Genomic DNA, 23370 nt, shown 5'->3' with positions numbered 1-23370 from the left:
AACCCGTAAGAAGCCCTGCTGTCGCTGGCGGGGGAGACAGGGAGGAGGAAATATGAACATCTGGGCAGCACAGTTTGAGGCTGCAGAAGAAAACGCTGAAATGGAGATGTCTTCCAGCCTCCAGAGAACGCTGGCCTCATTTAAAAATAGGCCTGCACATTAATTCAGGGCACGTCAGGTTATTCTCAAGCAAGATTTCTAATTCCTGCAAAATTATACTATGGTTGTACAGTTTTGGTAATATTATTATATTTAAAATCCTTCTTTCTTGAAATATTAATTTTTATTGCATGTAATATAATTATATTTAAAATCGTTTTTCTTGAAATACTAAGGTTTATTGCAAGTAACATTATTATATTTAAAAGTTTTTCTTGAAACATTAATGTTTATTGCATTTAACATTATTACACTTAAAATCATTTTTCTTGAAAAAATAAAAGAGTTGGGGGGAAAAAAAGACAAAAAACAAAAAAACAAATTCCTGCAATTGCTAGAGAGGGGTGGGGAATGAACTTATATGTCTGCAATTCAAAAGTCCGATGATAAAAGCAGTACCTGGAGACTCAAAGTTCTTTTTCTAAAATAACCTTTGTTGCTTTTTCCCACGATACAAGTTACACATATTCCCTACAGAAAATCTGAAAATTCAGAAAAGCATCAAGAAATAAAACAAAATAAAAACAATCTGTACTCCCTCCACCATAAGCTAATGACTATTTTCATTTTGGAGTATTTGCTTCTATTCTTTGTTTTCTCCCACACAAACCTCTTATTTATTATTTTACAAAATTATTTATAGCACTCTCTCTATAGTATAACATACTGCAATTTTTACTTGTATCTTTAAATGACCTTAAATATAACAAAAGCATAAATGTCAATTCCTACATTCTAACTCAGACCTCATACATTTATTTAGCAAATCCTTTATTGTTAAACACTTAAATTGTTACTCATTTTTCAGCACTGTAATTAACAACTGGAAATCACTGCAAATACCTAAAGCATACATTTTAATACTGACATAATGTTCTACTGTATGCATGCCTCATACACGTTAACTAAACTCCATTTTGAACACTTAGGTTGCTACCAACTTTTCACTATTATAATTAACAACTAATAGACATTATGGTACAGTATAGTGTCTTTCCAAAGTATATGTTACAGATTATGAGTTTTACAGGATATTGAAAGATATTACAAAAAAATGTTTACAACAGCATTGTTAAGAGCAAAAACACTAAAAAGTCAAAATTCACTAATAGAATGGGTAGTCTACTATTCTACTATTCTAGTATGGTATAGTCACATAATGAAATGTTATAGGGTAGTATAAATGAACTCTGGCTATTTGCATCAATTTGGCTGAATACAAAAGTCTGACATTGAGCAAAAACAAAACAAAACACATACACACACACCCAAAACAAAAAACAAATCACAGAATATAAAATTTAAAAACAGGCAAAACCAAATGACGTACTGTCTAGGGATACACGTGATTGGTAAAATGTATACAGAAAATACAGGCACATTCAATTCTGATAGAAGAAAGGAAATGTGTACAGTAAAAGAAGACACATAAAAAGCTCCTCTGGTAAGTTAAGAATAATGTTCTCATCCTTTGAGTCGTGGTTCTTTTTATTAGTGGTCTTTAAACTCTACATGTTTTTATACCCCTTGGTATATATGCTATTTATAACAATTAAAAATAGATATTACTGCCGAAACCGGTTTGGCTCAGTGGATAGAGCGTCAGCCTGCGGACTGAAAGGTCCCAGGTTCAATTCCGGTCAGGGGCATGTACCTGGGTTGCGAGTACATCCCCAGTGGGAGATGTGCAGGAGGCAGCTGATCGATGTTTCTCTCTCATTGATGTTTCTGACTCTTTATAGCTCTCCCTTCCTCTCTGCAAAAAATCAATAAAATATATTTTAAAAAAATAGATATTACAACAACCCAATTAAAATGGGTTTAAAAAACTCTGACCGGACAGTTCACAAAGCAAGGTAGACAATGAGCATATAAAAAAATGCTCAGTAGAGAAATTCAATTTAAGCCCTGAGGCACCACTATCACCCCCCAGAATGGCTAAAAGGAGAAGTGCTGATGGGAATGTGGAGTGACTGGAACTCCACATCTGGCTGGTGGGAGTATAAAACGGTACACTTCGGGAAAGGATGGGGCAGTTTCTTACAGAATGAACATCCACCAACCCACGAACCAGCAATTCAACTCCTATTATATACCTAAGAGAAATGAAAGCACATGGCCAGAGAAAGACCTGTAGAAGAATGAACATGGTAGCTTTGTTTATAAAAGCTAAAAATTGGAAAAAGCCCTGGTATCCATCAACAAAAGAATGAGTAAACTGTAGTATATTCATACAATAACAAAAATAAACTTCCAAATAAGCAACAATATGGATGAATCTCATAAATACTACGCTGAGTCCTGGCCAGTGACTCAGTTGGTTGGAGTGCCATCCTGTACACCAAAAGGTTATGGGTTTAATTCCGGGTCAGGGCACATCCCTACATTGTAGGTTTGGTCCCTGGTCAGGGCATGTATGGGAAGCAACCGATCGATGTTTCTCTTTCTCTCTCCCTCCCTCCCTTCTTCTCTCTCTAAAAGTCAGTAAAAAAATTTCCTTGAATGAGGATTAAAAACAACAACAAAAACACTGCACTGAGTCAAAAAAGCTTTATACAAAAGAGAACATATTGTAGGGTTCCATTTTTATAAAATTCTATAATAGTGTGGAAATGTAGATATTACTAAAAACAAGGGTCTTGCCCTAACTGGTTTGGCTCAGTGGATAGAGCGTCGGCCTGCAGACTCAAGGGTCCCAGGTTCAATTCCGGTCAAGGGCATGTACCTTGGTTGCGGGCACATACCCAGTAGGGAGTGTGCAGGAGGCAGCTGCTCCGATGTTTCTTTCTCATTCATGTTTCTAACTCTCTATCCCTCTCCCTTCCTCTCTGTAAAAAAATCAATAAAAATATATTTTAAAAAACCAAACAAGGGTCTTGTTGGCATTTAAATGTAGAAACCACATAATATGTGGAAAGGCGATTTCTTTGCTACTGGTCTTTTAGAGTGTCTGGTTTGCCAATATGCCTTAGGACTCATCAAGAAGGGGCTACAGAACGTAGCCTTACCCACACTCACGGGGCCAGAGTGCCTTTGCCAAGGCACCTTACGGGACTGTTTCCTGGACACCGTCTGAAAAGCACTGCTCTCCCCCTTTGGTCTCCGTGTTTACCTCTCTCTTCAAAATGAGTCTCTAGGAGAAAGTCCGTGACCATCTAAAAGGTTCTTGTCTAAATTGCTCACTCGCCCTCCGGAAAGGTCAGACCCACTGACACTTAGAAAGTACCCATTTCCTTGCATCCTCCGTAACACTGGGTAGTACCACTCACTGATCTTTGGTAGGTGAAAATGTAATCTTGTGGTAGTTAAAACTTGCATTACTTTCATGACAAATGGAGTCAAACATGTGAAAATGTTTCTTGGTCCTGGCCGGTGTGGCTCAGTGGATAGAGTGCCAGCCTGTGCATGGAAGGGTCGCGGGTTCAATTCCCAATCAAAGGGCACATCCCGGGGTTGCAGGTTCGAATCTGTCAGGGTGTCTGCAGGAGGCAACCAATCCATGTGTCTCTCTCACATCGATGTTTCTGTCCCCTCCTCCCCCCTCCTTCTCTTCCCTTCCACTCTCTGGAAAAAAAATATCTTCAGGTTGAGGATTAACAAGAAATAAAAAATAAAAAAATGTTTATTAGTGAATTTCTTCTTTGGATTCACTTTTTCAAATATACCTGCTAGAGAAATATCTTTAAATTCTAGACCTCTACATCTCCATATTCATGAAAGTGGCTCATCTTTTAAAATAAGCAGCTCCCCAAAGGAAGGTCTCTACATGTGGAATGAATGTTACTTGCGAAACGTGGGCACGTTATTCCTGTCCCTCAGGGGAGAGGTGGGGCGAGTGTCCGTACAACCAGTTAGAAGGTGAATGAGCTTTCAAATATCTAATAACTTCACTCCATTTCAATTTATTAGCAAATCCTTCTTAGCAAGATTTCTCCAAGGGTAATGTTAGAAGGTGATCTACAGCCCCTGCAAATCAGGGATTTGCAGAAATCAATCCCTACTTGCTTCGCTCAGACCTTTCTGGCGACTAGAGGGGCCGAGCACACTGGGTACTCAGAAGAGAGAGACGCACATCTCACTGGGGGCCCCTTTTAACGCAGAGAATGTTGTTAGATTGTTAGCTTTGCTAATCACACCAAGATTGTAGGTGTGATTAGTAAATAATTTGCCTCCCGCTTCAGCGGAGGCAAATCCCTTGTCACTGTCCTCTGAGCGACTTCCTTTCTGCTGTTTGGAGAAGTGTGAATTACAGGGCTTACACGGAACCCACAGAGGGGAAATCACCAGCCAGGCACGGCAAAATTAACCGGCGAAATTAACTGTCTCCCTTTACCTCAGGACCAGGCTGTCACAGGCCACAGAGACCTTTAGAAACAAAGCCACATCCAACAGGACAAGGGACCAAAGTCACCCACTGTGAACGAGAGGCCTGGAGTCGCCCTCGGGGGCACAGCTGACTCCACAGGAGAGGGGCTCTTTGTACTTACAAGACTGCCTGGGGCATGATCTGCAGACAGATTGTGGTCATGCCTGTAACTTCCTTTCAAACGCTTCCTCGCTGCTTCTTCATAGACAGTGTGATGCCATGCATGTATGTTTGGGTTTACTTACACCTGCCGAGTGGTGAATTGACAATCAGGAGTTCGCACTCCAGGGCAGTGGGCTAGATTCCAACTGGGAATTCCACTGGGAGGCAGCTACCGGGAGTGCCCTTCTGTAATGTGTTATCCTGCTTAATGGAGTTTTGCTACTTAGCATAACAAACATTAGAAATGGGTTCTCCTTTGGTGAAATTAGGGCTATGCAAGACGTGTGGATTGGCTAGAATACGCTAGAGACAGTCTGACTCTTGCTTGAACCCGGTAAAGAATCTAGAGCAGTGGTTCTCAACCTTCTGGCCCTTTAAATACAGTTCCTCATGTTGTGACCCAACCATAAAATTATTTTCGTTGCTACTTCATAATTGTAATGTTGCTACTGTTATGAATCGTAATGTAAATATCTGATATGCAGGATGGTCTTAGGCGACCCCTGTGAAAGGGTCGTTCGACTGCCAAAGGGGTTGCGACCCACAGGTTGAGAACCGCTGATCTAGAGGCTTACAGTCCCCACTTTGGGGATGGCTACCGTCTGCCCTTAGGGTCCTGAGGAGCAGACTCAGAAGAGTTGAGTGTTTATAGTTTATTTGAGGAACTGGCAGAAGGTGAGCAGGTGATGGCAGGGAGGGGGGGGAGGGGGGCGAGGGGAAGGAGTTAAAGAGGGTGTGTTATTAAGCCAGTTACCACAGTGGGTAATGAAAGCTTAATTCTGTGGGAAAGCTCTGGAAGTGATGGAAAGAATACATTTCCGAATTCTCCTAGCTAAGAGACCAGGGAGCTGGGGTATTTATACCCCAACTCCACTGGTTAATTAATCCCCAGGCACTTCCGGCCACCATGGTGTGGGCTAGGTGGGTTCCTGCATCTCAAGAGCAATCCTTCCGTAAAGGTTCAGAGGTGGCTGCTGGCACTGAGAGAAACGGAAAGGGGATCTGGGCAGAGCACCAACAGCATCTGCTACGGCTCCTTAGCCTAAATCCCTGTGTGGCCACATGGCTGTTATAAGCCTGCAAGGCTCTACTTGTCCAAACTGACTAAATAAGGAAAACAGAACCCGGCACCTGCAATGCTGATGGGTGCATCTGCCATTCACAGCGGTGGTGGTGAGAGGGCCTGGGAGTCCCGAGCGCTGGGACTTCACCCAGTCCACGGAACAGGTTGCTGAGTAGCCTGTGCCTGCTTCCTTACAACTGTCTGTTGAATAAACACCTGCATGCGTGCAGCATTTGTTCCGAAACCTCCTTTCCTTATCATCCAGTAGTGAGAGTAGCTAACTCTCACCCGTTATTTTGATGTTATGACCCCTGACCCGCACCCTGAGAGCAGCGCTGATTAAATGGCTCGGTCCGTCTGCAGTGTCCCCGCTCCTCTGCACGCAGCATGATGACTTAGTCTCAGGCAGCACACACCCCCTCCCCCAGGTACGAGAAGACCCCAGAGGCTTCGCGCGCACCCACCTGCACGGTGTAGCTTCCCAGGGTGGTGGCCCGTTTAAACCGCCGGCCTTGCTGCTGGGACATCATGAACAGCTGGGCCAGGCGCTGCTCCATGACCCGGGCGAAGCTCTGGTTGTGCAGACCCACCAGCGAATTGTCCACGCCCTGCAGCACTGCGGGTGCAGAAGGCAGAGGGCTGCTCAGCGGACAGGCTCCCTGCTGACTCAGAACCACAACCCCCTCCACCCCTGCCCCAGCCACAGGGCTCCATGGGCCCTACCTCATGTGAGGGCTTGGTCACCCTGACCTCGCTTTGCCCTCACAACAGCCCAGGAGGTAGGAATCGCTATCCACATGTGATTATAGATGCTGGAAGGTTAAGTGACTTGTCAAGGTCACAGCTAGTAACTAGGAAAGTGGGGGTTCAAACCCAGACAAAGCCTGGACTCTCTCCTCCATGGGCTGAGACACGTCTAACGCTGCTGTGGTAAATCCAAACCTTATTGAAGATTACGTGTTGTTAGAGTCCATACGGGAACACAGCCTAGATACAGGTCTGGCTAACTGGATTTTCCACTGGTCCCCACTCAGAAACTCGGGCTCCGGGCTACCCTTATTTTATTTTTCCTCCTCAATAGCTTTGCTGAGGAATCTAAGCTCCATCCTGCACATCGGCCCCTTACAACCTGGCAAACCACCCTGTTCTATGTCCTCATCTCTCCCTCCTGTGTGGTCACTTTGAGAGCCACCCCAAAGCTGCCCCAGGCCCCTTCGGTACCCTTCCATCTGAGAGCAGGACAGTGGGACAGAAAGAGCAAGAGCTCTTGCCAGTGTGAAACTTTCAGCAAGCAACTGGCCCTGCCTGCGTCCAAGTCCTCCTCTGTAGAAAGGGCGTAAGTCCATATCACAGCAAATATATTCCAAAAGAGACCTAGGGGTGAAATGAGACCAGGTGTATAGGGAGCTTAGCACAGTGCCCAGCACATGGAAGGCACACGAAGCTCCTCTTGCCATTGTCCTCCATGGCGGAGCTTCATCTACTCCAGGGCATCTGCAATCAATAGGCAAGGTGTCGGTGATGGAATTCCAGGCAGTGGCTGGTGCATGGGGAAGGATTTTAATGAACACCAGGACTAGGACTGCCGTGGCCACTTACTATGGGAGTGACTGATGGTCTTTTGCTGTCAACCCCCCAAATCTAGTCTTTCCTCCAAGTTCCTTGGGAAGCACACTTCATCCCAAACACACAAACACTGCCTTCAAACACAGCCATCCTGGAAATTAAAAAATGCTAAAAACAATCCTTATCTTAAAGAAACCAAAACTTACGTGGGCTGGGGAGTTTGATCTACCACAATCCAGTTAAGGACCATTAATGGCAGCCATCTACTGGGATATGGACACAGCTTGGGTATAAAGAATGTGCCGTTATGACCGCATTCTGCTCAGGGCCAGAACAAGCAATGGACACTGAGATACAGAGAATTATTTTTAACTGATTGAGAGGGAAGTAAAGCCCACAGCTGAGTCTCAGAAATTACTTCTTTGAGGCCATAAATACCAAATAATCCCCATGGAGGGCATAAAGCAGCTCTCTTTCTAGGGCCCTTGTAAGGGACTCCCAGCTCAGCTGTCAGCGGAATTCTTGCCAACAAAGAGAAAAGGCTCAGGTGCTGTTCCCACGGGGCAGGCCCCACAGAAGCCCCCGGAATCCCCCTGACACAGCCTACCCCTGGGCCCCAGACAGGAGAGCCCCTGCTCTTGCTGATTCAGAGCTGCCTCTCTAGTAAAATTTCATAATCAACCACTGAAGGATTACTTCTGAGTTGGCCTCTCCTGACCAATGGGCAGAGTAGGAGAGAGGACACAGGACACGGAGGACTTCATCATGGGTTGATCACTCTGTGAGAATCCCAGGGACGTCAAAGAAAGGGATAGCCAGGTGATGAAAAAGCTCCAGAAGTAGATAGCAGTGTCGGTGGTACAACACTGTGAATGTATTTAATGTCACTGAATTGTACATTTAAAAATGGCCAAAACAGAAATGTTCATGTTGTGTGTATTTTACCACAATTTTAAGAAGGGATATTAATGAGGTCTGCAATATACTCACACCCAGGGCAGGGTAGGAGGTTGTGGGAACCTCCCACAGGGTTACATGGAATCAGCACCTGGACAGCTCCCAGTGCCTCCTTGTTCTATGTGTAAAGAGACTATGTCCTTAGGAGGCAGCTGGGCCTAAAGTTCCAATGATCAGGCCTGGTTCAGCTTCCTGTATTCAATCGGAACTGTTTTACTGGTGGTTGAATCCGACACATTCAGAGTCAAAAGGACCTAAATGTTCATCTCATATCTTCTGATTCTAAGGGTGAGAGTGTGATGCCCACAGGGTCTGAGTGACTGCCTCAAGGACAAACTCAGTTCGTATGTAGCAGAGCTGAGGCCAGAAGAAACCCTGAAATTGGTTTCGCCCCCCCCACCCCCACCCCCGCAAGCACTAACTGATCCAACTGCCTCAAACACTGTGATGGAGGCCACTGTTTCTTCTGATCTCCAACAGCCACAGCAGCAATAAGAAATGAGGGTTACCTAGGTAGGGGGACAGGTGTTAGGTCCTAGGAGGATCCTGAGAACAAGACCATGTGTGGAGTTCCTTATTAAGGTTATGTCACTACAGTAGAGGCACAGGCACACGAGGGCAGGCTGAAACAGGAGGTCGTCTCGGACATGCAGCATTCAAGAGTGGACATGCTACCATTCAATGAAAACCTTAAAGTTAACAGAAGGGGGCAAACCTCTGCAAATTAAAAAGCAGCATTTCTGGTGGAGAAAAGAAATGATTTTGTAAATGTTACATAACCTGCTGGTTTGGACAATGTGTTGCTGGGTTAGCATTGTCTCTCTCTTGGGCATAAACTCTGGTGAGGTTTATTTTTTAAATTTTTAAACACATTTCTTTAGTTTGACTTAGCAGGTAAAAAAAAAAAATCTCTGCATATCCATAGCTCCCCAGGAGAGAAAGAAAAGCAATTTTCTGCAATTTAGGAGAGGTCTTGAGCAGGCCCCCTCAAAAGGCTGTACTCCTGTGTCCGTGGGTAGGCAGTGGCCCTTCTCGCCTGCGCAGTGTGTGAGGGAGGAGGCGGGAGGGAGGAAGCGGGTTTTAGATGGGCTTGCTTGCCCAGGCACATCTTCCATGACTTACAGAATCTCCCTCCCTCCTTGTTATGGGCGGGACTGTTTCCAAAATTCAGGTGCCAAAGGCCTAACCCCCAGACCCTCAGAATGCGAATGTATTTGGAGCCAGGTCTTTTGAAGAGGGAATTGAGGTAAAATGAGATCATATAAGTGGACCCTAATCCAGTATGACTGTGTCCTTATAAGAAGAGGAAATCAGGACACAGACACACACAGAGGGAGGACCACGTGAAGGCACAGAGGAAAGACGCCCATCTGCAAGCCAAGGAGAGAGGCCTCAGGAGAAACCAACCCTGCTGGTACCTTGATCTCGGACTTCCAGCCTCTAGAATCGTTGAAGCCCCCACCCACCCCAGACTGGGGGCCTTTCCATGGTAGCCCTAGCAGACCACCACCTCCCCTCCCGGCCCTTCCGTTTATGGCTGGCCTGCTCACTTTTCCTCCTATAACACCTGCCTTCTCTCTTTGCTGCCAATCCTCGCTTCTTGGCTTTTCAGAACTACTGTCAGGCTTTTGAAAAACAAGAACTGTTTTGCTGTTTCATAAAGCTCAGCTGGGAAATGTCAAGGGAAAAAAAGAAAATGCCACCCAAACACCCTTCTACTTCCACCCACCCTCCCTGTCAGGACACGCCCGGGCCCCGCAGGATTAGTGTGGGCGTGGGCCTCGTGCCCGGGGAGAGAGGAGAGTGCACTTTGGCATTCCCCTGACGCCCACTGGCATTCTGTAGGGCAGTGCAGAAAGGCCTACAGTCTTAGCACAGACAACCATTCACATGGACACGCCCTGGACATCCACAGGTAAATGCTGTTCCTTCCGATCGGTCCACTTTCTGCAAAGAGGGGGCCACTAGCTGGGCCTTGCAGCTTGCTATTTTGAATGGCCTATCTATTGTTCATCTTCAGTGTGATGTGTGTGTGTGTGTGTGTGTGTGTGTGTGTGTGTGTGTGTGTGTGTGTGTGTTTTCTCGTTTCAGCTTACTCTGAAGCCCCCACCCATCCCAGTCTGGGGGACTTTCCATGGCAGCCCGAGCAGACCACCACCTCCCCTCCTGGCCCTTCCGTTTATGGCGGGCCTGCTCACTTTTCCTCCTATAAACACCTGCCTTCTCTCTTTGCTGCCAATCCTCGCTTCTTGGCTTTTCAGAACTACTGTCAGGCTTTTGAAAAACAAGAACCCACTCCTGGTTCTGTGAAAGTAACTCCCTGACTCATAGGACAGGACCAAAAAAAGGATGCCAATCCTATCACCGAATAACATGCAGTTTTAATTTTTTAGGTTTCTTTCTTTTTGACATGCAGCTTAAAAAAAACAAAAAACCAACCTGATAGGGTGAAAGGGGAAATAAAATGAGAGATTACCTGTAATTACCCAATAGTCTCTGGTTGTCTCCGATATGTCAAGGTTGGGATATTCCAGTGCTAAAACAAGTAAGAAACACACCAAATTACTTTCACGAGTTTTATATGTAAACACTGTGACGGGACATGGACATAGGTGAGTCCTGCTTTATCATCCGTAGGAGCTCTATGACATACAGGCCCGAATGGCCTTGCTGTTAAGAAATCGAAAATGCTCAGTAAAGAGCTCACTTTCAGATGAAGAGCTTCCTAGGGTTTGTAAAATATCCAACCGGCACTACCATTTTTAGGAACGATTCTCTCTCGCATGTATTTTTCCAATGTCAAGGACTAAGTTTAGCAGCCAAATGCTCGTTAACTAACATCTTTTGACAGGTGCAGTGACCATCAGCGTTAATACATGTAAAGGGCTTAGCACAGCGCCTGGCACACAGTAAGTGCTCAGCAAACCTTAGCTGTTGTGATTATCAAAATATCAAGATGAAAGAAAATAAATTCTTCACTTGCTTCCAGGTGACATGATGCCTTCCTTTATGACACCACCTTTTCCATTAAACCCAGTTATCTTTCCTCACTGCGCGGAAATTCACAAAAGCTTGCTATTGAAGAAACGTTAAAAAAAAAATTCAGAATGGCTATCTTGTGCTAAAGCATAGCCACACACATCCTCTCCTTTGTTTACAGAATCAAAAGCAACCACGGAAGGACATAGAAAGGATTATGCTAATATCTATAATAATACAAGCAAAATATGCTAATTAGACCGGACATCCTTCCTGATGACCTTCCGGATGAAGCCGGGGCTGCAAGGGAAGCCCAGTCCTGGGTGTCAGAGGGAAGCTGGTGCCAGCACCTGGGGGAAGGAAGGCCTCTACTGTGTTTTATAAAACGCTTGCCCAGTGACCTTGGGAAAGGATCAATCGTTACATTTAAGAGCACAAACCTTTACTTCCTTTGGGTATCAAGTAAGTGTCTGGAGACAGAATGTAGGCTGCATCGTCTTCGAAGCCTTACGCCTGCTGCATGGTGGTGAGGGTTATGTAACTGAGGTATTAACGGAAGACGAGGCCACAGGGCTATCTGCTCTTCATCAAGGGAAGTCACGATGCTGATGGCAAATTAGCTGCACTGATATCTATACCCAGGGCCAGAGCTAAAGGCCCCGGGACATTTGCTGATGGTAGAAGCGGGGGAAATTATAGCAATCCATATGGCCGCAAGGGCAAGTGCCCTGCCAGGCGGGCTTATAAACTCAGAGGCAGACTGCTTGGGTTAAAATTCCATGTCTGACCAGCCGTGTAAGTGTGGACGCTTTATTAAACTGAACAAACTTAGTTTTCTTATCTGCAAAATGGTGCTAATAATTTTGCACCTACCTCATAGGGCGGTTGTAAGGAGTAAATGAGATAAGAGGTCTGTGAAGAGCAAAGGCATCCAGCAAGTGCTTTTTTTTCAATGTGCAATAATAAATTTGTCATCAATTCTATCTTCGTGCTATCACATATTCCAGTTGTTTTATGACTAAGGATTTAGTATACAGCCTGGCACCATGGATGTTTGCACAATGGAGAAAGGCCCCCGGGGAAACCGGCAGAGTCCCAGCGTGACGGGGACATACTCACGTTCAGCAATGGTGAGCGGCGGGTAGGTGAGGTAGAACCCCACCAGCTCAGCTGAGAGCTGGCGGAGGAGGCTGCTGGCGACGGTGCCATTGAGGAAAGAGCTCCGGTTGGCCACCACGTACACCAAGGTGACGGTCTGGGAGGCGTTGGACGTGCTCACAATCTGAATCGACACAGGAGGAAAGGGGAGGGAGACATGCCAAATAAGATGAGGGTCTGTTTCACGGAGGCCGTGGGAGAAGAGGTTTCAGCAGAAGTTGAGGGTAGGACTGAAAGGGAGGTGGGGAAAGAGCGAGGAAGAGACAAGAATAACAGCGGTTGTCACTCACTGATGGCGGGCTGCGTGCCGGGCATCGTGCGAAGGGCACCTTATCTCATTTCACCCTCACCACCACCCCGGGAGGTGTACCTGATTAGGATTCCCTTTTACAGAGAAGGAAGCTGAGGCCCGGAAGGATCAGGGGGCTTGCCCAAGGTCACACAGCTAAGAAGTGACGGAGCCAGGATTCAAACCTAGGCAGTCTTTCAGGTTCTAACCCCTGCTGTGTATTTTCCCCAGGGGCTAGATTGTCTCACTTCTACAGCACGGATATGTTCAGTTTAAGGAGGACTCACGTGCTCAGATAGAAAAAGCTCAAGTAACATTTGGGGGGAATTTTTAAGTTGGAAGGACAGGGAATGTACAGGCCTAGTAACAAACAGTGACTGAACCCGATTACAAAGAAATTCAGAAACATCAACAGCTTCTTTAGAGAGTGATTGCATTTCCTGGTGGCCTATGAGTTCAATATAGAACATGCAAATATAAGTATGAGATGGTGTGTTTTTCTTCTCACATTTTGTCTAAGTCGGTTTTTTCGTTACTGGAAAACGAGGTTTTCTGGGTCAGGGTACAGACAAAAATATCCCACAGATGAGATTTGAAAAACAGATGCAGTAGGAAGTCATTCCACTTGGTGAGACAGCCTTTGTCTGCTCCTTCCTCCTCCCCATCCACTTGCCACCCCTCTTGTCCTGCTCAGCACCCCCAGAGGCAGACCCTTGTGGACCAGACCACCCCAGTGGGCTCCTTTGCCCTCTGGCTTCAGCTAAAGGGAGGTCAGGGCCTCCCCAGGTAGCTCAGTTGATTGAAATGTCATCCCATGCCCCAAAAGGTTGCAGGTTCAATTCCCCATCAGGGCACATAGGGGAGGCAACCAATCGATGTTTCTCTCACATCAATGCTTCTCTCTCTTCCTCTCTCCCTTCCTCTCTCTCTCAAAAAAAAAAATCAATAAAAAACATATCCTCTGGTGAGAATTTTTTTTTTTAAAGGGAGATCAGGAGGATGTGGAGAGAGGGAGAGGGAGATCAGAGCATTGGTGTTGGGGACTCCCTCTCTGTGGGGTCAAAGCTCCCGTTAGGCAACTCAAGCCTCTGACTTCCTGTAACTGTTCCTTTCCCTGCCCCCTCAGCCCCAATTGTTCCTGTTTCGGGTACTGCACCGTCCCTGTGGTTTCCCTAGTGCCTGCCCAGGCTTCTGCAAAGGGTCCCTTCTATTGAACTCTCCTCAAATTGTCTTCATTTAAGTGTGCCCTTTCTTCCTGCCAGGGGCTGGCTGCTCTCTGTCTTTCCCGGGCCTCTGTGTGCTCAGGCATACATATGCCTGCAACTTTCCTTTTAACCTTACTTTGAAGAAGACGGTCAAGAATACCTTCTTCACGTTATTTCCGACCTTTCCCCATGCATGGAAGTTCCTTTTAAATTCTCTTATATAGTCACGGAGTACATAATATAGTCCCATCATTAATGACCTAGAGAGTCAACATTGCTGGTCAACTCTTACAACTCTCCTCTCTGCGAAGTATTTTTAGAATGTGGTTTTAGCCACAGGTATTTATGCCTCGTTCTCAACTTACTAAAAAGAAAGCCACTTCTTTCTCAACAATTCAAAAGACCTCACGGTACTGTGACCCATAAAAGTAATCACCAAAATAACTTTACAGCCTTTATCTCCAACCTTTATCTCTATTGTGAACATTTTATTTTCCGCTTTTCAACAAAACCCACTGGGTCCCAAACAGCCTGCAGCACGGGTGCCTCTGTGCACACTGTACTTGACCAGGTAATTATGATACCGTTACAATAAGCTGTTTATTAGTAACAGGAAAGGAGTAAAAGGGAGGCTAGAAAATATAGGCATCCCATGTATGCAGCGTTGCCAGAAAGCTGCAATTAACATTCTCCAAGTCTATCCCCTGCAGATTGCTGGGGAAGGGACTGGACAACAGACGCACGCCCAGTAAGGTCTGGGTGCCGTGGGAAGGTGCTTACCTGTCAGTCACACCTGGGAACAAGTCAGTGGCTAGAATAGGCATGCCCAGTGCAAGCTGGAGAAGATTTGCTACTTAGGCAAAGCTCCCGTTAGGCAACTCAAGCCTCTGACTTCCTGTAACTGTTCCTTTCCCTGCCCCCTCAGCCCCAATTGTTCCTGTTTCGGGTACTGCACCGTCCCTGTGGTTTCCCTAGTGCCTGCCCAGGCTTCTGCAAAGGGTCCCTTCTATTGAACTCTCCTCAAATTGTCTTCATTTAAGTGTGCCCTTTCTTCCTGCCAGTGCTGCTCGAGCCTAACTCCTGGCTTGCAGGGGCTCCCACACCCTGCATTCACCCACGTGGCTCACGGCCATGTGGGACCCACACAACAGACTGATGGACTGAATCTAGTCTGATGCTACCTCAGACCCCGCCTCCACCATGGAATGAAAACTCTGGACGCTGGCTTTGCTTTCAGCTCTACGAAAGCCCCAGCTGCTCCGTTTTCAGGACTGAGTTAAGGGACGTGGGACTTTATACAACCCGAGGAATGTAACTCCAGGAAAAGAAGCCTTTTACCACATTTCATCTTCCCGTGGGGATCTCCCGAAATACTCATCCAGCAGCATCCCAAGAATGCCAGTCCCACTGCAATGGAGGAATCCCGTGTGTGTAATCCTCTGATAACGATTATACCTTTTTAAGCTAAGAATAGTCTTATGGAAGTATAACTGACATATGACATTACATCCGTTTCATACATTTTTATTGTGGTAAAGCGCATACATTTTACCATTTTAAGTGTACAGTTTGGTGGCATGAAGTACATGCACATCATTGACTGGCTGCCTCCTGCACGCCCCCTACTGGGGATCGAGCCTGCAACCTGGGCATGTGCCCTTGACCGGAATCGAACCTGGGACCCTTCAGTCCACAGGCTGATGCTCTATCCACTGAACCAAACCAGCTACGGCTGCACCAAAAATTCTTAATTGAGTCAACTGTAATCTACCCTCTAATATCAACCTTCTAATATCAACGCTATACAAGTAAAAAAAAATAATTGTAAGTCACATTTTCAATAATTCTCTAAACAAATTAATTAAATATTTACATGGTCTTATTCCACAGAGAATCCAAAGTGCTTCACAAATTATATTTAACACAATGAAATGGAAAGTTCTAATTACAAAACCAGGTTCTGGAAAAACAGATTAAAGACAATCCCCGGGGAATGGCTATCATACAGCTCTCTATGCATGACATAGGGGCTAAGAGGGTTACTAAACCCAGGCAACAACTTTGTCTCTGGGCTTCCTATCAGCCAAGGCAAGAAGAGAAATGGGCTTAATAAACCAATTCACCTAGTTAGCCGTTCATTTCTAGAGCTGTTAAGGAGGACCTATGTAATGCTTTCAACAATAAAGGTTTTTTAAAAAGAGCTGTTGCCTGGCCAGCATGGCTCAGTGGTTGAGTATCTACCTATGAACCAGAAGGTCAGGGTTCGATTCCTGATCAGGACACATGCCCGGGTGGTGAGCTCGAGTCCCAGAAGGGAGCACGCAGGAGGCAGCCTATCGATGATGCTTCTCTCCCATCAATGTTTCTAGCTCTCTAGCCCTCTCCCTTCTTCTCGCTCTAAAAATCAATAAAAACATTTAAAAAAAAAAAAAGCTGTTGATACTCTCAAGAGCATTCAAAATCTACTTAGATACAATTTTCAAATTGCCTGTTGTAGTCTTTTCCAAGAAAGGTCTCTTCCTTGCTAAAGCCCAGGGCCGCTTTTTTATCTCGGTGTCCCTCCCAGGGCCTGATGACTAGCAGGTGCTCAGTAGGTCTGTGCTTCCTGAACAGAGCATATTCTAGCTCTAAGCAGGTTCTACCTATGAAGTTCCAAATCCCAACAGAAAAAAAGATCTCCCACCAAAGAGCTGAGTCATACTCCTTACATAAATCGTAAGTCTGTGACACGTTTTTAGATCTTAGTCTAAAATAAACCAAATCATAATGAGATACTTGCACTTTGGATTGATCTAGAAAAGGAAAGCTTCTCATTCAAATTAAATTGAATGCTTTCTACATCATCTTGGCTTTGCTGATAATTCACTTATGCTAAATGTCAATTTCAAAACCACTGGGTTTTATTGCAAAGGCTTTTGGTTTAGTGAAAACAGAGACATTGGCTTGTTCAGTTAATTAGAGAAATTTGGTGGCTGGATAAATACCATTAAGAAGCATCTGTCTTTAGTGGGATGGTATCTGCACAATTGCAAAAAAAAGGGGGGGTCTGAGAAAGGCTTTTGATAGCATATCTACTGAAAATCCAGGAAACTGAAATATAGTAAACCAGAAGTGGGATTTTCCTGGGAAATAATCATGTGCTTGTCAAAAGTTTCACCAAGGGCCCCATTTCTGCATTGCACTGATGCTAGTGTAGCATGATGAATCACAGTATGGGCTTTGGCTCAAGTCTTTGTTCTATTTTTTTACCAACCATGTGACCTTCTGGACGTTTCTCACCTTTCTCTCAGTTTTCTCGTCTGTGAAATGGTGATGATAAACCTCAGAAGGAAGTTTTAAGTATTATGTAGCAAAACATTCATTAAACACCTAGCACAGTCCTGGCACATAGGAAGCCCTAAATATACTGTGTGTGTGAGTGTGTGTGTGTGTGTGTGTGTAAAGTAAGGTGACTGTTCACATGGATATCTGTAAAATGACTCAATGAAAATCACAGAATAGGCACATCTTAGTGAGTTAGCTATTTAAAAATGATTCATTTTATATGAGACATCTGACATATCTTATATAGTATAGTCCAGTTCAATTTTTAAAAATAATGAATGTATTGGAAAGGCCTGAGGCATCTTCACATGGGAAAATAGATATAAAATCCCAAACCACTGCAGGTAGAGAGCGACACAGCACCCATATCCCAGACAGCCTCACCGATGCCGGGACTGACTCGACTCCGTGGCCCCGGAGTGGCACCGTCTCCTGCCTACATCACACACCCAAAGCACAAAGTAACATCCACCCCAGGAAGCTTTGAAACGGGGGACCCAGTGACCTCTTGCCAACATCTATCTGCATTATGACTGGCCTCCGTCGACCACACGGCTCAAGCGCCCTCCTCACCTGAGCGGTCAGGTTGCTTTGGGTACTCAGCACCTTCCTCTCGGCATCCTGGAAGGCCTTCTGTAGCCTCTGCTCCATCGTCTGAGCAAACCTGCAGGACTGTATGTTGTCGGACTGGCTCACAAACTGAAGCACTAGAACGAGAGTCATAAATCCGCACTCGGGCTTAATAGCCGTCGTAATATAAAACCACAATTTTTACATCAGAGCAATCAGGCAAGGAAGGGAGACAAGGTTTGGCTGTAGTTTCAGATGTGGCTCTTAACATGATTTATAACCTAGAAGAATTGAAAGTGTGATGAGACCCGAGGCCCTTCCAATGCAAAGGATTTTGTGGTTTCATTTGATTGGAATATGGAGACATCTGCTCCAAGATACTTTAAAAAAATAACCCAAGGCACCAAAATGCCTTCTGGTTCTTTGGGGGGAGAAAATAATCAAATAACCTGCACGACTAAGTTGACTGAGTCTTTCCATTTCAATGGTTTCTCTATGCTTGTGGTTTGGAATCAGCAGGAACCTTGGAAGAAAGATCCCAAGGCAGAAGCTCAGAGATTCTAATTCAGTGGCATCTGCAATGTGTTGCTCCAAAGCATAGATTTTATGGCTACTTAGCTCTTATCAGTACCCATAATACAGAAAAAAAAAATAAAAACTACAGTACTTGGTGCACAAAAGTACCAATTATATACGGTAGGAAGAAAGGCTCCTGTGAAGAAATATTTCTAGTAAATCCAGGAAAAAATTAGGCTGATGTGCAGGGCACTTGGGCATTTGATTAGCACGCCCTTTGGGGAAAGAACAAGAGATGACAGAGCAGTTAGCAATGGAGTTTTAAAACGGGTGTCTTCCTGGCACTGCCCCTGGTCCCAGAACCGATAGAATCCTTTCGTCCTGAGTTACTTGCCTGTTTTCAGCTGGAAGTGGCCTGCAGGCTGGGGATGCCACGGGGAGGCGAGTGCTGCCACGGACTGCAAGCTTGGGGTATGTTGCTTCAGATCGGCAGTGACGTTGCTGACCCCATAAACACCCAGCATTTCGATCACCACGGCAGGCAAGTACACCAGCCTCCCTTTGGTGGCATAATAACCAACTGTGACGTTATGAGAATGTTCCAGAATGTCCACCTGCAAAACAAATGAACCCACAGAACTGAGTGCTCGTTTCCACTTTAAGTTCTTGGTGTTTTCTAGGACCATTTAGCATGGCTGGGGAAGAGGATGTTCTCGTTCAACAAATATTCTAACAACCCTATAAAGCAGACGTAGATTGGCAAGTCTCAAAATATCAGAATACAACAAAATATAAACTATATTGAACCTACATGGAACAGAATTAAAGCTGCGTATTTTTGATTCCTTAAGGGATTCAGGATAATCCTGTGAGCACCAATTATCTTCCAAGATGGCAGGCAAAACAGATTTCCAGGGAATGGCATGCTAAAAAATAGCTTTATTATATTGCTCATCATTTACGGAAATTAAAAGGCAGAAGTGAGAGAACAAGTGGGGGAACTTTCAGGACAGGGGTCAAACAGTATATGAGGTGACTTCCTCTCTCTAGAAGCTGAGAGAAGAATGGTTTAGACGCCACCCCATTCTTGACATGTAGTTGGTTCAAGATTGAGGTGGGGGTGGGCCATGGAGAAAGTTTCTCTTACAGCTGAGTCCTAAGAGATATGATAATCTGAGCTCTTCTTAACCCAATTGGAAGGTTTTGAGGCTTTAGATTCTACTATTTATTTTTGCTTTCTTCGTGTTTTATATTAACAAGTCAGGGTGTTCTTTTGTGGTTTTTTTATTTTCTTTATTGATTAAGGTATTACACATGTGTCCTTATTCCCCCATTGCCCTCCCCTCCCCCCTCCTCATGCCCTCCCCCTCCTGGTGTCTGTGTCCATTGGTTGGGCTTATATGCATGCATACAAGTCCTTTGGTTGATCTCTCCTTTACCCCCACCCTCCCCTGCCTTCCCTCTGAGGTTTGACGGTCTGATCGATGCTTCTCTGTCTCTGGGTCTGTTTTTTGTTCATCAGTTTATGTTGTTCATTATAAGTCAGGGTGTTTTAAACACCCACTTTCCCCCCTTATTTTGGCATCTCCATTAGTAGTGTCACATGCATTTGCCCAAGAGATCAAGAAAACTGGTTTTGCAACAGGCTGGCTGTGCCTCTGGTTCCTCCACACTTGGTTTCCAAAGGTGGTGCTCCAGACGGGCGGGCGGCTTTAGGCGACTGATGGTTGCCAGAGGGGAGGGGAGGTTGGAGGTTGGGTGGAAGAGTTAAAGGGGTTAAGAAGTATAAATTGGTAGCTACAAAAGAGTCGCGTGGCTGTGAAGAACAGCAAAGGAAATATAGTCAATGATATTGTCATAACTACGTATGGCACCGAGTGGGTACTGGAAATATGGGAGGGTTACTCTGTGAAGTATATGATTGCCGAACCACTAGGCTGTACACCTGACATTAATACAAAGTAATATTGAATATAAACTGTCACTGGAAAATAAAAATAAAAATTGTTTAAAGGTGGCTTTCGGTGGAACAAGCTACTTCTGGATGGAGCATGGACACAGCAGTAGGGATGCCAGAGAGAAAGTGACTCCTGCCCCTGTCCTTCTCATTACCCCAAGGACCGAGTCTCCGTTTGGGGAGTACTTACTTTTAACACCCCTCTAATCCTTACAATCACATTTTTGCCAACCATGTCTAGCTTGAATTTAACAAGCTGTTTCCATTATTCTCACTTTTATGATTCCCTTTTCTTAGGGACTTCCATTTGTGGTGGTAATATCAAACATCCTTTCAAAAGATATGTATTGAAGTTCTTAAGAATGAGCCAATTAAAAAAAAATACATTCTGTCACAGCAGTCTGTGAGGAGATGCAGAAAAGGCAAAAACTACGAAGGTCGTTTGCAAATGAGAGAAATTTAGTGGAACCTGTATCAGGCAACCAATAGAAACATTCACATTTTTCACTCTCTCTTTTTTTAAAAAATATTTTTTTATTGATTTCACAGAGGAAGGGAGAGGGAGAAGGAGAGAGAGATAGACACATCAATGATGAGAGAGAGTCATTGATCAGCTGCGTCCTGCACGCCTCACACTGAGTTTCAAGCCTGCCACCCGGGCATCTGCCCTGACCAGGAATTGAACCATGACCTCCTGGTTCATAGGTTGATGCTCAACCACTGAACCACGCTGGCGGGGCCACGTTTTCCACTTTGAAATAACGTTTCTGCCACAGAAACCACAGATGCCTCACATGAAATGCGTTTCTTTCTTTTTTTCAAAATTATATACAAGAGACTGACAATGGCCAGCAAATTATGTACCAAACCTTATTCCTAGTCCTTGGTGTGGTAGTGGGAGGAGAGGGCCACCAAGCCAACTGCAGCTGCAGAACAAAACATCAAAGGAAGAGGCCAGAGCAACAGTTCCAAGTGTTGCAAAGGGTTGCCCACCGACTGCCAATTGCATTTACTGCTTTAAAACTTGGAATCAAACCAAAAGCGTGTAAAGTGAGGCTTCCATCACAGCGAGCAGTTGTTAAATAGTACTTGGCATTAGAGTGTTTGGAGGGGAAAAAAAAAGTGTTTACTTCCCCGTCTGCTGCTGGCAATTTGAGCAAAGTTGGACTCAATTACAAGTCAGAGTAATTTTTAAATGTCCCGAAATAAATCATTAACTATTTACAATGGCTGGGAAGATAAAGGAAGAAGTAATGGATGATTTCTGGAGAATTACACGAACAATTACTAAATACTTTTCCCAGACAATGGGATAATAGGACCAATTAAAACAGTATATCCAGGCTTTAAGAAAAATCCGGACATAAGGCAATTAGTCCCAATTTTCCACCTCAAGATTTGACCTTTTCCCCCAACAACAACACATGAACTATTTGCCAAAATGGAAAAAAAAAAAAAAAGATGCTCCGTGGCTATGGTACCCAGGGGGGGAGGAAAATGATCTGAACCTACTCTGGTCCCCCGAGGAAGACTAGACCGGATTAGACGGATGACAAAGCAAGGGGCTTACGTGAGCCGAGACGTCATTCTGGTGGAAAGCCTTGCGCAATGCCTGCGTGAGCCCTTTGGCTATACTGAGCTTCAAGGTTTCACTGATCTGCACTCTCCTCTGCGTCAGAAAGAGAACTGTGGGGAAAAACCAAAGTATGGTCATCAGGGTAAGGCAGCAGACGCCCCAACACATGAGCCCTCCTCTCCTCCCCGGCCAACACCTCCCACAAGTTCTGCGCGAAGCCGGTGAGTGCAGGTCCAATGAGGGCAGAGCTGGGATAGCAGCTCTGCGGGCCCCACTCACGTCCTAAGGAAAGAAGGCCCTCGCCAGCCATTTGTGCGGAGAGACAGCCATCATGCCGGTGGCACTTCATTTCAGACCAACGCTGCTTCTGACTTGGAAAGTGGGTGCTCAGCAGGACCTGCCCCTGGTGGGTCTGCATACAAGGGAATTCCCTCAACAGCATCCCCAAGAGCTGACTTAGGGGCAGGCGCTGAGCTAGGTGCTGCAGCCTGAATCAGGACGGCAGGACCCCACCCCACAAGAGCGACAGAGACGGGGATGGAGACCAGGGCATTTGTGACTGACTGACAGGTGCTATTTGAAGGGAAGCCTAGGATGCTATTGGAGGCCCCAGGAGGAGCATCCAGCCCTGACTTGGGCAAGGGCGTGGGGACCTAGGAAGGGTTCCTGGTGCTTCTGCTGAGTCCTGAAGGATAATGGGAGTGAGCTTGCCAGGGGGGGAACCCACTCCCACCCACTCCCACCCACTCCCAGCGGAGGGAGTGTGGTTCCTTGAACTAGATGTGCAAAGGCACAGGGGAGAAGAGTGAAATATTTCAGTGTATGTGTTTAGGCTTGGTCCTGAGGGCAACGGGAAGTGAAGGGTTTTGAATAAAGGCATGCATTTTAGAAGGTTCCTTTAACTGCAGACTGGAGAACAGGCTGGTGGGGGGAGGGAGATGGAGTCTGAAGGCAGAGAGATAAATTTGGCCATTTGTTGCAGAAATTTAGGTGAGCGATCGTGACAAGGTGAACTAGGGAAGTGGTAGCTGTGGTGGAGAGAAAGAGTGTTCCAGGAGAACTGAAAGGAGCTGGTGACTGACAGGGTGTGGCTGGGGAGCCAGGGGGTTGGTGAAGATGGGAGGGGGAGAATGTTCCAGACTTCTGCATCCAGGCAGTTGAGGTTGTCACTCAGAGGAGGTGGCACAGAGTTGGAGAGCAAGGGGGAGGGGAAGTGGGAAACCAGCTGGTATAATTTCTTGAGATATAGGAAGAGATACTGTACTTTCTGCTATGCCTAGTTTCATATCCGTAACATAGGATATGCCACAAGAAATAATTTCATTTAGTTCTTTGTGGGGTGAAGAGGAAGGTGGGATGCAGGCATTCGACATTGGCATGCTCTTTCAAATACTGTGTCTGATGCTTTTTGTAGCAAACAATACCACACTATGAAAAGGACCCTGTGCCTTCTTGGTCTGCTTTGGTGCCACTGATAGGTGGGGGCTGAAGAGATAGCACCCACCACCCAACATTTTCAAGGC

The 23370-nt window shown here is 45.5% G+C and overlaps 1 protein-coding gene across 2 annotated transcripts in view; it reads right to left on the bottom strand.

Moving 5' to 3' along the window:
* KIAA1549L (KIAA1549-like ortholog) overlaps positions 1 to 23370 on the bottom strand; it is a 175523-nt gene that overhangs the window by 69540 nt on the left and 82613 nt on the right. For both annotated transcript variants that reach the window (XM_014538162.1, XM_014538163.1), the window contains exons 5-10: positions 21842 to 21957; positions 18709 to 18928; positions 17802 to 17935; positions 12372 to 12534; positions 10750 to 10809; positions 6215 to 6366 (exon numbers count right to left, since the gene is read on the bottom strand). In XM_014538162.1, the coding sequence (XP_014393648.1) occupies positions 6215 to 6366; positions 10750 to 10809; positions 12372 to 12534; positions 17802 to 17935; positions 18709 to 18928; positions 21842 to 21957 (845 nt within the window). The remainder of the gene's footprint in view (positions 1 to 6214; positions 6367 to 10749; positions 10810 to 12371; positions 12535 to 17801; positions 17936 to 18708; positions 18929 to 21841; positions 21958 to 23370) is intronic.

The sequence above is a fragment of the Myotis brandtii genome, unplaced genomic scaffold (assembly GCF_000412655.1).
Source record: "Myotis brandtii unplaced genomic scaffold, ASM41265v1 scaffold187, whole genome shotgun sequence".
Taxonomy (NCBI): Eukaryota; Metazoa; Chordata; class Mammalia; order Chiroptera; family Vespertilionidae; genus Myotis; species Myotis brandtii.
Note: the sequence above shows the minus strand (reverse complement) of the source record. Positions and strands in the feature narration are given on the sequence as shown.